The sequence below is a fragment of the Arachis hypogaea genome, chromosome 9 (assembly GCF_003086295.3).
Source record: "Arachis hypogaea cultivar Tifrunner chromosome 9, arahy.Tifrunner.gnm2.J5K5, whole genome shotgun sequence".
NCBI lineage: Eukaryota > Viridiplantae > Streptophyta > Magnoliopsida > Fabales > Fabaceae > Arachis > Arachis hypogaea.
The window spans coordinates 118,559,022-118,575,583 of NC_092044.1; the positions used below are offsets into that span (position 1 = coordinate 118,559,022).

At 31.7% G+C, this 16,562-nt stretch overlaps 2 protein-coding genes across 2 annotated transcripts; both read left to right on the forward strand.

Moving 5' to 3' along the window:
• The first annotated feature begins 4,519 nt into the window (after positions 1-4,519).
• On the forward strand, positions 4,520-8,622 carry LOC112712583 (serine carboxypeptidase-like 27). Its single transcript, XM_025765512.3, has 9 exons — positions 4,520-5,617; positions 5,721-5,816; positions 5,925-6,017; positions 6,112-6,197; positions 6,306-6,566; positions 6,850-6,977; positions 7,057-7,152; positions 7,906-8,011; positions 8,105-8,622. Exons 1-9 carry the CDS (start codon positions 5,242-5,244, stop codon positions 8,249-8,251), a joined length of 1,389 nt encoding a protein of 462 aa, XP_025621297.1. The 5' UTR covers positions 4,520-5,241; the 3' UTR covers positions 8,252-8,622.
• Positions 8,623-11,063: 2,441 nt separating this feature from the next.
• Positions 11,064-14,837, forward strand: LOC112712584 (tetraspanin-6). Its single transcript, XM_025765513.3, has 3 exons — positions 11,064-11,819; positions 12,991-13,334; positions 14,528-14,837. Exons 1-3 carry the CDS (start codon positions 11,325-11,327, stop codon positions 14,565-14,567), a joined length of 879 nt encoding a protein of 292 aa, XP_025621298.1. The 5' UTR covers positions 11,064-11,324; the 3' UTR covers positions 14,568-14,837.
• The last annotated feature ends 1,725 nt before the right edge of the window (positions 14,838-16,562 follow it).

The following is a 16,562-nucleotide window of genomic DNA, read 5'->3' on the forward strand; positions in this document are numbered from 1 at the left end:
AATGTTGTAATTGCCCAAGAAGTTTATCATAGCCTAAATAAGAAAGGAAGAGAGGGATCACAAAATATATCAATCAAGTTAGACATGAATAAGGCATATGACAGGCTAGAATGGGATTTCCTTGAAATGGTGCTCAGAAAATTCGGATTTGCCGAAAAGTGGATTGATTTGGTAATGAAATGCGTAAGAAGCGCAAGTTATAGGATCAAGGTCAATGGAGAACTATCGAAGAAGATTAAGCCTCAGAGAGGTCTTCGTCAAGGGGACCCACTATCCCCATACTTTTTCATTTTAGCAGCTGAGGTATTCACGACTCTTATGCAAGAGGCTAGAACGAAAGGAAAAATAACAGGCCTAAAGATAGCCCCAACAGCTCCGACTCTTACTCACCTGTTATTTGCAGACGATTGCATAATATTTGCGAAAGCGAAAGAAGAAGAGATATTTCAGATCATAACTGTGCTAAATGAATACACAGAGGCATCCGGACAAAGAATCAACATGAACAAGTCAGGCATTTCCTTTGGAAGCCAAGTGCCGATACAAACGAAGGTAGACATAGAAGAGATTTTAGGAATGACAACACGGGACACGCCAGGAAAATACCTGGGATTACCAGCAATATGGGGAAGATCTCAGAACAAGGCACTAGCATGGATTGAAGAAAAGATCATGAATAAACTAGAAGGATGGAAATAAAGGTTGCTGAATCAAGCAGGCAAAGAAATACTAATAAAGGCTGTAATTTAGGCTATGCCATCGTATATCATGAATGTCATAAAACTCCCAAAAAGCTTTTGCAGGAGAATTTGCGCAAAGGTTGCAAGATTCTGGTGGACAGCATCGGGGAAGGAACGAGGCATCCATTGGAAGAAATGGGAGAGCATTACTGAGAGCAAGAGCAATGGGGGACTGGGGTTTAAAGATCTTGAAAATTAAAATTTAGCCTACCTTGCAAAACAAGCATGGAGAGTATTAAAGAACCCAAATGCAATCTGGGTGCAAACTTTGAAATCGATCTACTTTCCGGACGGTAACTTCTGGACAGCATCGGGCAAAAAGGGTGCGTCATGGATCTGGAGAAGCTTATTACAAGGAAGAGAACTGTTAAAGGAGAGTGCAAAGTGGAGCATAGGAGATGGCTCTAAAGTCAGAATTTGGAAAGATAATTGGATAGCTGGGAGGAGTGGGCCTCTCAATTCAAACAGCACAAATGACTCAAGGGTTAAAGACCTTATTGCAAACGGTGAAGGGTGGAATAAAAGGAAGATCGAAAGCATGTTTTCCCAAGATATTTGCAAAGAGATTCTCAGCACCCCTGTCAGTGTGATGAACAAAGAGGACCACTTATATTGGCCATGGAGGGAAGATGGAAATTATTCAATAAGAACAGGATATTATGCATCGAGAAGAATTGGGCAGAATTGGAAACATGAAAATCCATCAACAAGTGAGGATAAAAGGGAGATATGGAAGGAGGTGTGGAGAATGGAAGTCCCCCAGAAGATCAAAATGTTCTTATGGAAAGCATGCCATGATATATTACCAGTAGGGTCTAATTTATATAAAAGAAAGATGGCATCAGATCCAGTATGCAAAATATGCTTAAAAAGTTCAGAGACGGTAGAACATGCTTTGCTATTATGCGACTGGGTCAGGGCCACATGGTTCGGAGCGGAGTGCCAATGGACCCAACAGTGGAGACTGTTAGCTCAATCGGGAAGTGGATGGTCGAATGCATAAAGAGGTTGAGAGCAGGGGGTGGAGGAGACCAGGAAAAGAGAGTTAGCAAACTAGGATTTCTCATGTGGGAGATATAGAAAACTAGGAACAATAAGTTGTTCCAACAACAGGAGGTTAATCCTAGATGGACAATCTGCAAGGCAACAGCACTAGAGGCAACATACTGGAAGCAAGTAGAAAAGCAGCAAACACACAAAACAGAAATAATTAGAAGAAAAACTAACCTGGTGAAATGGAGACCTCCCCCTGAGAACTGGCTAAAAGCTAATGTTGATGCAGCCTTCAAGAAAGACACCGGAACAGGAGCAATAGCTGTAGTTATAAGAAATCACAGGGGAAGGATCATGTTAGGATTCTCAGGTAAAATTCAAGCTAGATCAAGTATCATGGCAGAAGCTCAGGCAATAAGGCAAGCATTAATCATAGTAAACAACTTACAAATGGGCAGAATTTTAATTGAATCTGACAATTTAAAGCTAGTACAAGCAATCAAATCCAAGACAGATTTAGGAGAGGCTTTGGCAATAATTCAAGACATTCAAATCCTAATGGAAACTTCACCTGAAAAGGGAGTAACTTGGACCCCCAGAAACAGAAATCGGTTAGCCCATGCGGTGGCGAAAGCAGCAGAAGCAGAAACATTACCAGTGAGTTGGAGCATCAAACCACCTGCAGACATACAGAGCATTATTAGAGAAGAGGTCCAAATGTAAAGCAACAATTATAAAAGAACAAAAGGAAGGTTGAGATTAGGCAGAATTGGAAAGGCTCGAACCAGGCAATGAGACAGGGAAATCAGGATTTCATCCATATCGTCAGGGATCTGAGACAGAGGATCTACATGCAACCCAAGACAGGGCTATTTTAAAGTTGCGGCCGGGGGATTATGAGGCAAGGGAGCCACAGTGCGAATCATGGGCTGAGATATAAGGAAGATGGTATGATGGAGCTTGGCCAGGCGATGATGGAAGGCCATGTTGATGAAGCCTGGTTGCTGCTTCGGAGATAACATGGTGCGAAGACAGAACAGATGGGAAGAGTCCAAGTCGTCTTGACTCTAGGGGCATCATCAACCATGCAAGATCAAATAAGGTCGCCGGCTACCTGCTGTGAAGGAACCAGGAAGGAGTAGGAGCGAAATTGAGTGTTTCACTCTCGCGGCAATCGAAGGATTCTTCATTGGATAATGGGTCGGTTCGAGACATAACGGGTCGGTTTAGGGGGGCATGGATCTCTGTTCTGAGCCTGGGCTAGTTTGTTGGCCCGAGTCCCCGTCCAAAAAAAAAAAAGTTGCCAACCTTTTCCTACATTGATATAATATATTTAGTAGTAGACTAGTAGGTGTATGTTTTGATCTTTTACCCATTTTTCATATTTTATTTGAGTCGAATCAAAGCTAGTTAAGTTCATAACAATAAAATTTGAATGAAATTATTCAATAATTACATGAAAATAATTTAAAAGGTGATCGTTTGAGTTAGTGCACGCAACCAATCTAAATCACTATTTTGAACTTAACTTTCAATCGTTTGCTTCAAATATGAACAAGTGATAATTATGATGATGGTGACAAGCTCAGAATGCTATTAACTTATTTTATATACTAACATGTTATGGAATACTTTGTGTTGCTAAATTATATATATTATATGAATTAAAAGAACAAAATCAATCATAATTTAAGTAATTAAGAGTTGTGTGTAACTTTAATTTTCATAGTCTAATATCATGTTCAATTATTCATTATAACCATTTTGAAATTGTTTCTAAATGTGGTTCAATCAAATGAACCCAATCAATTCCTTCACATTTAATAAGACGAAATTTAATCATTATAGTAATATATATAAATATAAAAAGAATTGACAATTATAAAAGAAAATCCGCATTATAACAAGAATAGATAATCCAAGAAAGTGCCATCTCTTGGATTTTTTGCAGAAATAAAATAAAAAAATTCATATTTTTTCAAACACTATTTCTTAATTTTAATTTCTTAAATATCACTTTTTTTTAGTCTAACAAGTTCGTTGCACCCCGCGAATTCAATAAAAATTATAGAGTTAGCTTTACTCCAACGATCTTTCTTTAAATTTTTTGAATCCTGTGTTTTTAATTTATTTTAATCTATTATCATTATCATGATCTCCAAATAATTTATATATTTACAAACAGCAGTACACAAAAATATACAGATAACAAGTATGATATTTTTAAAAAAATTTTAGTTATAAATAAAAAAAATATATTTAACAATGACAACTATTATCATCGTCTCAAAAAATATACAGATACACCGGAATAAGTCATATTTAACAAGGATTTTTTTAATTATAAGTCGTATTTTATTTATAAAAATTTAAAAAATATATATAAATTTTTTTAAAATAAAATACGACTTATAATTAAAAATTTTTTTGTTAAATATGACTTATTCCGAGAGAAGAAAATAAATAAGTTATTAACCTTTTGATTAGTAGATATTTAAGTCTTTGAAAATTTAAAAATATATTTAAATTTTTGACATTTTCAAAATTTGGAGATTTCTTGTGTTGAGTTGGATTTGTCTGAACCAACAAAAGAAATCAAATGTGACTTTAGTTATACTATACATACACACGTAAAACTTTGTTTAAAATGAGACAAATTAAACACGCTAGAAAAATTAAATACATTTTTAAATCTTTAAAAATTTCAATATTTACGGACTAAAAAATCAGGTATCCACGTGTCATTTTCTCTGGATTTAAAAGCCTCAAAGGTTGAAACTTTGAGCAGTGCCCATGTGCGCCATTTGCCTCTACTCACTGCTCAGTCAACTTGGACTCTGGTATGAATCAACGAAATGTGAGGGATAGTAACAGTAACTCTCTAACAAACAAAGAAAATTCAAAGGGTGAATTGATGACAAATGCATGCTGCTGAAATGAAAGAACCTGCTAACAACTCATTTTGCAACTACTAACAATCATTGTTGTCACTGTTATAAATAATTCATAATATCAAGACACAGCTTTAATGAACATGTCTCTATTCTACTGTCTCTCTAACCAATAATAATCCCTTTCTCTCTTTTGCTGCTGTTGTTTTCACACTTGTTAGATTTTTCTTTATCTGAGTTTAGGTAAGTAATAACTGGACCAGGTGCCACTTCAAATCTGTGTCATTTGAATAAAATCTAGTAATTATCTAGTTAAGATCTGTTTTGCTGAGTAGAAAGAATCAAAGATCTTTTCTTTTTCTGTAACTTTTGTTGGGATTTGTGTTTACTTGAATTTGGTCTTTGACCCTTTAGAGTACTTCCATAAATTCCCATTGGTTCTCTCATATATTCTTTGATTCTCTCTGCTTTTTTGTTTCTTTGTCATGGAGTTGTGGTAGGTGGCTAAAGCTAAAAGGCTAGCAATCCCAGAAATATTCTATTAGCACTTCATTTTTTTTAATCTTTTCTTTTCTTTTCTGGGTTGCTGCAAAAATCTTGTTTTGATTAGCTGAAACATGGGTTTTTATCTTTCCTATGTTGTTTTGTTGGTCTTGTTCATTTTTGTGGGAGTTTCAGTTTCCTTATCTTCTTCACCAATTGAAGATCAGAAGAGAGATAGGGTCACTGATTTGCCAGGGCAACCCAAGAATGTGGGGTTTGCTCATTATTCTGGCTATGTCACTGTGAATGAGAAGAGTGGGAGTGCATTGTTCTACTGGCTCTTTGAGGCTCCGGCGAGCCGCCGACCGGAGAAGAGACCACTGGTTTTGTGGCTCAATGGTGGCCCTGGATGCTCCTCCATTGCTTATGGTGCATCTGAAGAAATTGGCCCTTTTAGGATTAGGCCTGATGGGAAGTCACTTTACTTGAACCCTTATGCTTGGAACAAATGTATGAACAAAATTGAAAAATTTTGCATCACCAACTGTGTTATTTTTTCTTGTTTTCTTGTTCTTTACATGCTTTTGATTGCTTGCTGGTGTTGGTGTTGCAGTGGCAAACATATTGTTCCTTGATTCTCCTGCTGGTGTCGGATTTTCGTACTCGAATAAGACGACGGATCTGTACACATTTGGTGACCAGAGAACAGGTAATGAAGTTGTCACATTTGTTCATCATGTCGATTTTGCTTTGTTCATTATGATCTTGAGTTGGTTGTGTGTTTGTATTTGGGATCTTGGGGTTCCTGAATTTACAGCTGAAGATGCATATACATTTCTTGTTAAGTGGTTTGAAAGATTTCCTCAGTATAAGCATAGAGAGTTCTACATTGCTGGAGAAAGCTATGCAGGTGATTGATTGATATACTAGTTTTTTCTTAAAGATTTAGGTTCCTGAATTACATGAATTCATGAACAATTCAGTTCCCTAAAATTACTTTTCAGGGCACTATGTTCCTCAGTTGTCTCAAATTGTTTATGAGAGAAACAAGGGAATCAAGAATCCAGTGATAAATTTCAAGGGATTTATGGTGAGAGATTGTAAGATCCATTTTGATTGATAAATGTAACCTTTGGTAAACCTTATTTATATATGTAATGATCTAATTAGGTGTGAATTTTTTACTGATTGATGCAAGGTTGGAAATGCTGTTACTGATGATTATCATGATTATGTTGGAACATTTGAGTATTGGTGGACTCATGGTTTGGTATCGGATTCAACATACAGGATGCTGAGAATTGCTTGTGATTTCGGTTCTTCACAGCATCCATCAGTGCCTTGCATGCAAGCTCTTAAAGTTGCAGTTGTTGAGCAGGGTAACATTGATCCTTATAGCATTTATACGCAGCCTTGTAACGATACGTCCTCACTCAGACGCGACTTGGGGGGTCGCTATGTAAGCCTTTTTCTCTCAACTTGTTCAATTTATTCATAAACACCATGTCTAGATCCAAGTCCATACATAATTGTTAATGGAACATGTTAACATGAAATTCTAGTTCTAGTAGATCCTCTTGAACCAATCAACATGAAACTAGTACTATTGCTCCTAAGATTTTGCAATAGCTGAAGTAAATTAGTTAGATTCATTCTTGTTTAATTCTGTTTTATCTTTAGATTTTGGTCAATCTTGGCAAACTGTTCCATTGTTATTTTCTCTTGTTTTCTTTTAAACTCAGCCGTGGATGTCTCGAGCATACGATCCCTGCACTGAGAGGTATTCCGACTTGTATTTCAATCATCCAGAAGTTCAGAAGGCGCTTCATGCCAATGTAACCGGAATTCCTTATTCATGGAAGACTTGCAGGTCTATCTCCTGTTCATATATTCAACACTGAGATGTTTTTACACAAACTATTCTGATAGAATCTTGAATCTTTTTTCAGTGATATTGTGGGGAACTATTGGACTGATTCTCCTCTAACTATGCTTCCTATATATCGCGAACTTATTAGTGCTGGTCTCAAGATATGGGTATACAGGTGCTTAAGTTTTGCTTCTCATCTTCCATGACTGTTTTGTGAATTGAAGCATATGAATTATTTGGTTCTGCTGCTGATAGATTTTGCTTTGTCTAAGGAGTTAATAGGATGATTCTATGTTATAGATTACAAAGAAGATACAATATAAGCTCATTGATATAGAAAATTTTAGGCCTCTGATTCCCAAGTGGCATTTCACAAAAAGTGACTATTCACATGAGTGATAGTTAAACATGTCAAATTATTTAACGGTTATCAGCTATCATTTTCAAATGGAAGGAATACATACAACAACCAAACCAGATATTGTTAGGTGGGATCGATTAGACAGATCAAACAAATATTAAGTTTGATTATTCTTTCAAATATGTAGAAAATCTTTAGCCAACCCTGAAAACTTGTTTTTTTGTGCCTACTAGACTAGTGCATATATTTATTTATTTAGGCACTGTTGTTCTTACTTTTGCTTTCCCTCTAATTGATTGCAATCTCAATATCATTGACTTTGGGTATATTTGACCAGTTGAAATTCATTGTGGAACTTTAACTAACATGATTTATTAATTCCTTCCTTCATGCTAATTGTAGCAGAATATTTCCAACTTATTCTAATAAATAAATTAATAATGACATTGTAGCTTTATTTAGTAAGCAATAGTTATTTCATGATTAAGGTGGATGACATAACTAACAACAATGGAATTGAATGCTTTAAATCCTTAACTATATTCATTTTATATTTCTTGGCTACAGTGGAGACACTGATTCAGTGGTTCCAGTCACTGCGACTCGATATTCGATCGATGCATTGAAGCTACCAACACTCACCAACTGGTACCCTTGGTATGATAATGGCAAGGTTGGTACTGACTAATTACCATGATTAACAAGCTAATCAATGAAGCAGACACTAATCATATCTGTTAGCTGAGATCTTTATTTTTGTTTTCAGGTTGGTGGTTGGAGTCAAGTTTACAAAGGACTGACATTAGTAACTGTAAGAGGAGCCGGCCATGAGGTTCCGCTTCATCGGCCGCGCCAAGCCTTCATTCTTTTCAGGTCTTTCTTGGAGGACAAGGCAATGCCATCTTCAAGTTAGAGCAGCAACAAGTCAACAACTTGTTCATTATTTTTTCCAGTTTGTGATTGATTCATCAAAGAAGAAAAGATAAAAAGAAAGTATAGAATCATAAGTATCACCATTCTTGGACCTTAGGCTAAGAATAACTGCAATTCAGATCTATATAAATATATATATATATATGGATCAGGCTGAGACAGAAGAATAAGGAATGCATTCCTCATGAGTTCCATCTTGGCTGGCTCTGCCTGGAAAAACAAAAAAGAAAATAATTAAATTGATTGATAAATTTATTTATCAATTCTAGTTCTCCTATTTTTATTTGTTATTGAAAAAATTGTGATTATTATTTATATGGAATGTCATTCTTTCTGGATTTTACATTATTATACACATGGCTATGAGTTGGACTCAATTATTTTTAATTTCTTTGTTACTTATCTTTGACTACTTTTATCAGCATTGAATGAATTTAAAGAAATGTAGTCTTTGTCTAGACCTTAATTAGATGGGGTTTTCTATTTAAAATTTTTAAACTAAAAAAGTGTGAGCATTATACGGCTCATTTTTTTCGATATGAGAAGCATGTGTGTATTGTGAGTTGTGGAGAATGTAGGTGCTAGACATAGATGTGGGACAATTTTTTCTAAAACCAAGGATAAAGAAATAGGACCATCCGATTTCTTTGTAAAAAAAATTAAGTTTACTAATTTGACAGTCCGAATTTTGGTGAAAGTAAATTGGAGGGTCCGATTTGTGTATCCAATTTTTTTTAATTTTTTAACCACAAATCGGAAGGTCCGATTTGTGTATCCAAAAATCGGACGGTTCAATTTTTTCTCCTGACACCACAATTGCGTAAAGCATATATACACTCCATAACTACGTCTTACACCATTTTTTTCTCCACATCTAAATTAAAAAGTGGCATTATACAACATATTAACACTGTATATGATGCAAAGTTTAATATATTGAATAAAATTCACATATATATTAGAACACCACAAAAATAGAATTAACCTAAGATGCAATGAGTTTGGTGAATATTCTTTCATTGAATTATAAAGGCATATCCAGGCCAAAAGCTAAGTGGGCCTAACTATATGGATTTCAAAGCTTTTTACCAATAGTTAGTTATACTGTAAGAGCTCATAAATGAGCCCACAAAAGAAAGTGGCCACATAACCATTGTCTCCTTAATGCACAAAAAAAAAAAAGAAGAAAGTTTTCCTTTAGTTGATGTTGATTCAAGTTCAACCACTCACATGAACAAGAATATATTCACTTTTGAATCAACTAGAACTATGAATAAATTCAATTCTATCTTGAGCATAGTTTAAATCCAACACGAAAACAAACGATAGCCATTTTAATCACCATACATAAACGATACTCATCACTTATCACTCTTGTTCTTTTTATTGTGTAGGCGAATCATGGAATATATCATCTATTCATTTATATTGCACTCATAAATAATATTAATAAAACAATTTTTTTTTTATATTTGTGGTGAATTACATCTTATCAAGTTTAACATAAATGATTTAATTATTATGTTAGTTATTATAATTTTATCAAATTTTTAATTAAATTTTTATATTTTTTAATTAAGTCTTTATATTATTTTTTATTTTGTAAATAGATTTTTTTAGTGTAAAAAATATTAAAATTAACAAAATATTTTTTTGTAAACTAAAAATATCTAGAATAAAGAACATAATTAGATATTTGATCACATATTTTTTTAGAAAAATATTTTATTAATTTTAATATTTTTTATGTAAAAATAATTTAATTATAAAATTAAAAACAGTATAAAAATTTAATTAAAAAATATAAAAAATTTATTATAAATTTAACAAAATAATAAAATCAACAGTATAATTAAACCGTAGTATACGAATAAAATGTCATTATAAATGATGATAATAAAGAATATTAGACAAGCTAATACATTTGTGTAGAGTTTGGTATGCGAATAAAAGAATTTAATTCATTGACAAAGTGAGAATTATTTTGTTTGAATAGAAACTCCCATGTTAGAATAAGTGTAACAAGACAAGATGCTTTGCTAAAGTATGATTTGGCAATGACAAATCAGAGCTTGGTGGAACTTCTTTAATATCATCAGAACAAGTGACAAGGATAAGAAAAAAAAAAAAAAAGAAAGAGCATCCATTGATCCATATATGGTGCTACTATTCTATAATACTTATTCAAGAATACTCCAATTTCTATGTTCCATGATCTTCCTTAGTAAACAAGTCCAAAATGGGGTCCATACCCTAAAAAGCAACATGCACAAATGATGTTATTACCAAAATGACCATTAGCTTGCCCTAAATTCCTTCCATGCCTTGTCTAAACGCACATGGAATAATGGAATTTATAAGAGTTTTAAAAACGTTAAACTAGTAGAATTAAAAATTTAAAAATTTAATTAAAATTTAAATGAGATTAAATTAGATATAATAAAATAATATATTTATATATAAAATATATTTTTTTATTATTTTAAACAAATTAACTAATTTATTATTATTAATTAATTTTTTATCTGAACTAAACCGATTTAATAATCGATTCATGATTAATCTAATTAAGATGGAAACTCAGGTAAAGTCAATTTCACGTGAAGTTGATAAGAACTGTTAGATGATTTGGCTGATTTGACTAAATTTTTATCTAACGACTTTCAAATATCAACTTCATATAAAATCGACTTCACATAAATTTTCGCTTTTAATTAAACCAATTAATTCGGTCTAATTCTGAGAACCATAGAATTATGCCATCAGCTATATGGACAAACATGTCAAAATTTGTGACTATAATAAAATAAGTGAAGAAGGGCAAATTTGTCATCTGAAATAAAAATACAACTTCCTTAATAACTAAGATGAAGATAATTAGATATTTATATATATATAGATATCTGCACATACTCCAATTAAAGTTTCCTGATACACTGATGCAGCAAAAAGAAGAAAAAGATTTGATTTTTAGCCACAAACAAATAAAAAATAATTGGCACTAACCCTTTTTAAGAGGCACCACAGAACACAAGTCACAAGAAATTATTATCATGATGTATAGGTTCAGCAACACAGTGATTGGTTTCTTGAATTTGTTGACACTGCTAGCATCAATTCCAATAATTGGAGCAGGGTTATGGATGGCAAGGAGCAGCACAAGATGTGCAAATTTTCTACAAACACCACTTCTTGTGATAGGGTTCATAGTGCTGGTGATTTCACTGGCTGGTTTCATTGGTGCATGTTTTCATGTGGCATGTGCACTGTGGATTTATCTGGTGGTGATGTTGATTCTAATAGCAGCACTCATTGGTTTGACTATGTTTGGTTTTGGTGTGACAAGTAAAGGTGGTGGTGTTGAAGTTCCTGGTAGGGTGTATAAAGAGTATCATCTTGAGGATTATTCACCATGGTTGAGACAGAGAATTAAAGATCCTAGATATTGGAATACTATTAAGAGTTGCATTTTTGACTCCAACACTTGTTCTAATGTTATCAATTGGACTCCTTTAGATTACATGCAGAAGGATATGTCACCAATACAGGTACAATTCTTTTTTTCAATAATTTCATTTACTTCATTTTTGTCAATCTCTGGTAGTGGTAATGTTAGGAAGATAAAATAAAAATATAATCAGAATTTGTCTTATTTAACATTCATTAATTGTTCGTAATAATTAATAAAAAAAAGTCTAAGGGACCAGCAGTTTTATTGAATTTTGGTCAGCATGTAACCAGCAGAAAAAAATGAGCCATTGGATGAAATCTCACACCATCAAATCATCATTGATGGCTAGTTAATGACTAACAATCACAAAAATAAGAAGTTATGGCTGTTTTTGATTGATTTTATTTTATTATCAAACATTTCCAATTTGTTAGATACAATATTATTTTTTATGTTTTTGCATCTTTTTAGTTTACATGCTAAGTAAAGCTTTTAATAACTAATTAAAGTTGAATTAGTGAAGTAAAAAGCTAAATTAAAAAGTTCATTTATTATTGTAACCCATATAAAAAAAAAAAGGTAAAGATAATTTTAAATATTTTTTATCTCCCTCCAGCTTAACTACTATACATATTTACATAATTATATTATATATTTATTTATTTTGTTTCGGTACCATGTCTACCTTAATCTTTACCAAAGCTCACTAATACTTTTAATGTTTAAGGGTTTAGTTAAATTCTAATTTTGCTCTTATTTTTTAATTCTTCTCTCACTTTCCTTTTTAAATTACTACATACGATTATCACTGCTATTTAAAAGAAGGTGATAATTAACAAAGGAAATGGAAATTTTTAGAAAAAAAATATATATTGGCTAAAAAATTAAAATAAAATTTTAACATAGAAATAAGATGTTCATTTCAAACATTACGATGAATCATAAAATTAATATCTAACACTATCTTTATGAATTAAAGGAGTACTGTATCTGAAATATTTTTTACACTATGACTATGAACTATATATTAAAAAATAAAGTGAACGAATTATAGTTCAAATAAGATGAAAACTCAGGTGCAGTTGACTTCACGTGAAGTTGATATTTGAGAGTCGTTAGATGAAAATTTAGTGAAATCAGTCAAATCATCTAACAGCTCTCAGGTATCAACTTTACGTGAAATTGACTGCACCTGAGTTTCCACATTCAAATAATATAATCTAAATCACGAATTCGAATCTCACTCTTAATTTTATGTAACCGTACAGTCTGGATGTTGCAAACCACCAACAGCATGCACTTACGGCAACAACATGGAAGAGGAAGCAACAAGAATGTACAACGAAGAAGAACAAGATCCTGATTGCTACAGGTGGAACAATGCCCCAAACTTGCTGTGCTATGAGTGTGATTCATGCAAAGCTGGTGTTCTTGAAGACATAAGAAGGAACTGGCACAAGCTCTCTGTGCTCACTCTTGTCATGCTTGTCCTTCTCATTGGGATCTACACCATTGGTTGCTGTGCTTTCAGGAATGCAAGGAGGGCTCAGACTGATTATCCCTATGGTCATAACAGGATCACCAAAGTCAGGCCTAGATGGGATTACTATTGGTCAGTTGCTTCCTCTCTTTCACTATTTTTCCTTATCATTTTGTTAAAATTTGGTAGTTTTTGGAAGAGACTGAGAGACTGAGGCTGAGATTGAGAGAAAAAAAATTAAAATAAATCTTACTATTATGTTTTTTTTTTGTGATTGAAATTTACTATTATATTTAGTATAAAATAGGAGATAGAACTTGAAATAAAGATGAAATTTTAATTTAATTTGTACAAAGAATAAAGTTAAAATAATTAATTGAAATAAATTTTAAGTATAAAATGTTATTAAAATGTCAGTCTGCATCCGTATCCAAAGTCGTTGTATCTCCACTTTTTAGAAGTACTAAAATATTGAAATTTTGAAAATAGAGACTTAAATTTTAGTACCAATCTCTAAACCAACAAACATAATACCAAGTTTCAATCTTTCAATTTCTGTGTCAATATATTAAAACAAACACTACCTAAAAGTTTAATTTTGATGTACAAAAAAATTGTTTCAGAATTATATCAGCTAATAAAATTAAAGGTAGAAAAATTTAAAATTTTAACTTAGATTATATTTATACTTGAAATAATGTTTTTTATATTTTATTATTTTATGATAATTAAGCACTAAAAATTGTATTAGTTTGATCGACTTATCAATATTTTTGCCTATTTTTTGTTTTATTTTTATTTGTTTGCTTGTATCTTGATTTTCTCCATGTACGGAATCGCTTTAGTTGTCAATTTTTTGTTAATTTAGTTGAATCAACTGATTCAGAATGGTTTAGAATTATAAATTTTACATAATTATTTAATCAAATTCATATATTTAGCTAATTTATTTGAGTAGTGATATGCAGATTAAATTCTATTATTGAAATTAAACAACATGTATTTCAGTAGAACAGAAAGAATATTATTACTAACGTCCCAATAAATACTAATGCGTCTGTTGGCCTTTTTTGTAATATTTTTAAATATTAATATAATTTGTTAAATAAAAATAGTAAAACGATAAATAAAAAATAATATGATTCAATAATTCAAGAATGCGGTAAGAATTAAAAATAAAAAAAAGATCATGTTCAATCTCCTCAAAATAAGAATAAGTTATATTACTTCATTTTTATTAACAATTAATCATTGTGATGTTTGTGTAAAGATTTAATATGTATGATGGTATGAGTCATATGATGTGTGGTTTTTTGTTTGTGAAGGTGGAGATGGTTGCATGACAGGAGAGAACGGCTTTATTAGCTAAGAAGCTTTATCCACCGATCAATGGCCTCTGCTTCAATCAGCTTCCTCCTCCTTTGATGTGCTTTATTTTTTGTACAAAAGCTTGATTTTGCTTTATCCGAGGGTCATAACAGACCATCACTTTATCTTTTGCATTTTCTTTTTCAGTGTACGGTTTTGAATTTTATAACATAAAGTAGGTTCAAGTATATCTGAAAATTAAAAGAAAAGAAAAGAAAAAGTAGGTTGAAGTATATGCATTGGGATTGGACGGAATTAGCACCTTAATCTCCACTTGCTTATCTATATATGCTTATATTATTAGACAACTGCGACTAAAAAGTAAAAATACAAATAATGCTATGTAGAATAAGCAATACAATATAACAGAAGGGGAAAAAAAATTATGGAGATTGATTTCGTGGTTATAGACTTTTTAGGTCACATTTCTATAAAATTGTAATTATAAATCTTTTTAGATTATTTTTTTAAAATCACAATCATAGATCTTTCTGGATTATACTTTTACATAAATCCTTTAAGTCACACTTCATAATTATGACCATAAATTTCTTTATGCCATCCTCCAAAATTATTATTATAGACTCCTTTTAAGTCATCTTTTTATAAAATCGTGACAACAGATTCTTTTAAGTTACTCTTCAAAATCGTAACTATAGATCCATTTTAAGTTATTCTTTAAAATTGTGATCATAGGTCTTTTTAGGTCATCATCTAAAACTGTAATTATAGACTCCTTTTTAGGTCCTTTTTTTTTGTAAAACTATGACCATAGACTCTTTTAGATTAGTCTGCAAAATTGTAATCATAGATATTTTTAGATCACTCTCCAAAATCGTGACTATAGACTCCTTTTAGGTAACTTTTCTGTAAAATCATGATCATAGACTTTTTAGGTCATCCTCTAAAACTGTGACCGTAGACCCCTTTTTGGTTACTATTTTTTAAAAAATCGTGATCATAGATCCTTTTAGGCCACTTCTCAAAATCGTGACCATAGACCCCTTTAAGTCATCTCTTAAAACCGTGACTATAGATTCTTTTAGGTCATTATTGTTTGAAAAATTATAATCATAGACCATTTTAGACCACTCTTTAAAACCGTAACTATAAATTTCTTTAGGTTACCTTCAAATCATGACCATAAACTATTTTAGAACAACGTTTTTAAAAAAATTATGACCATAAATATTTTTTTATCACGATAACCAAAAGTCTTTTTAGGTCATAACAAATAATCGTGATTATAGAGAATCTATAATCATGATTTTTTACCATAACCGAAAAAACTATGATTATAAATAAAAAATATTATAGTAAAATTATGTCTTCAAATATTTTTATTAATAGACAACTTATATCTTTTTGAGAGATTGTGAAGCTTGTACATATTTTTTTAATATTAGTGTATTAATTATATTATATGTATACTAAAAAATATTTATATATATATATATAAAATATATATTAAAACATATAAAATATATATATTTATATTCAAATATATAATAACTTGTTAATAATTTATTTTTTGAGAACTATCATTTCATTTCCCCTAAGTTATTTCAGAACTTGATGACAATGTCGAATGCTCTTGTGTTGTGTGCTGTTCTTCTGTTTCTTGATGGTCGAGTCGAAAAGAATAGAAAATAAATGTTTTTTTTTGTCAATAATTTTTTCTTTTCATTTATTATTTTTTCATGTGAAAATCTCCAAGATTGGACAGGCCCAAAGCAACAGAGTTTGGGTGAATATTTAATGAAGGTTTGAAGGGTTTGATTGTTAAGTTTCGTCCAAAGAAGAGAGGGGACCAGTTTCTAAATCCTAAACTTTATTACTAGATGATGCCATAGGAATTATTTATCTTGGAATTGCTCTTCTTTATTTCTAATAATAATAAGAATACATAGATGGATTTTAATCAAGTAAAGGGGATAACATAAACGTGGGAAGCACGTCTCTTTCTGTTGGCATATTTGAACAAAATAATAA

Bases quoted from the DNA above. Each gene is read 5' to 3' on its own strand.
- LOC112712583 (XM_025765512.3), top strand. From the start codon at position 5,242: ATGGGTTTTTATCTTTCCTATGTTGTTTTGTTGGTCTTGTTCATTTTT. The intron at 5,618-5,720 runs GTATGAACAAAA...TTGGTGTTGCAG, and splicing joins CCCTTATGCTTGGAACAAAT to TGGCAAACATATTGTTCCTT. The intron at 6,018-6,111 runs GTGATTGATTGA...ATTACTTTTCAG, and splicing joins TGCTGGAGAAAGCTATGCAG to GGCACTATGTTCCTCAGTTG.
- LOC112712584 (XM_025765513.3), top strand. From the start codon at position 11,325: ATGATGTATAGGTTCAGCAACACAGTGATTGGTTTCTTGAATTTGTTG. The intron at 11,820-12,990 runs GTACAATTCTTT...GTAACCGTACAG, and splicing joins AGGATATGTCACCAATACAG to TCTGGATGTTGCAAACCACC. The intron at 13,335-14,527 runs GTCAGTTGCTTC...TTGTTTGTGAAG, and splicing joins CCTAGATGGGATTACTATTG to GTGGAGATGGTTGCATGACA.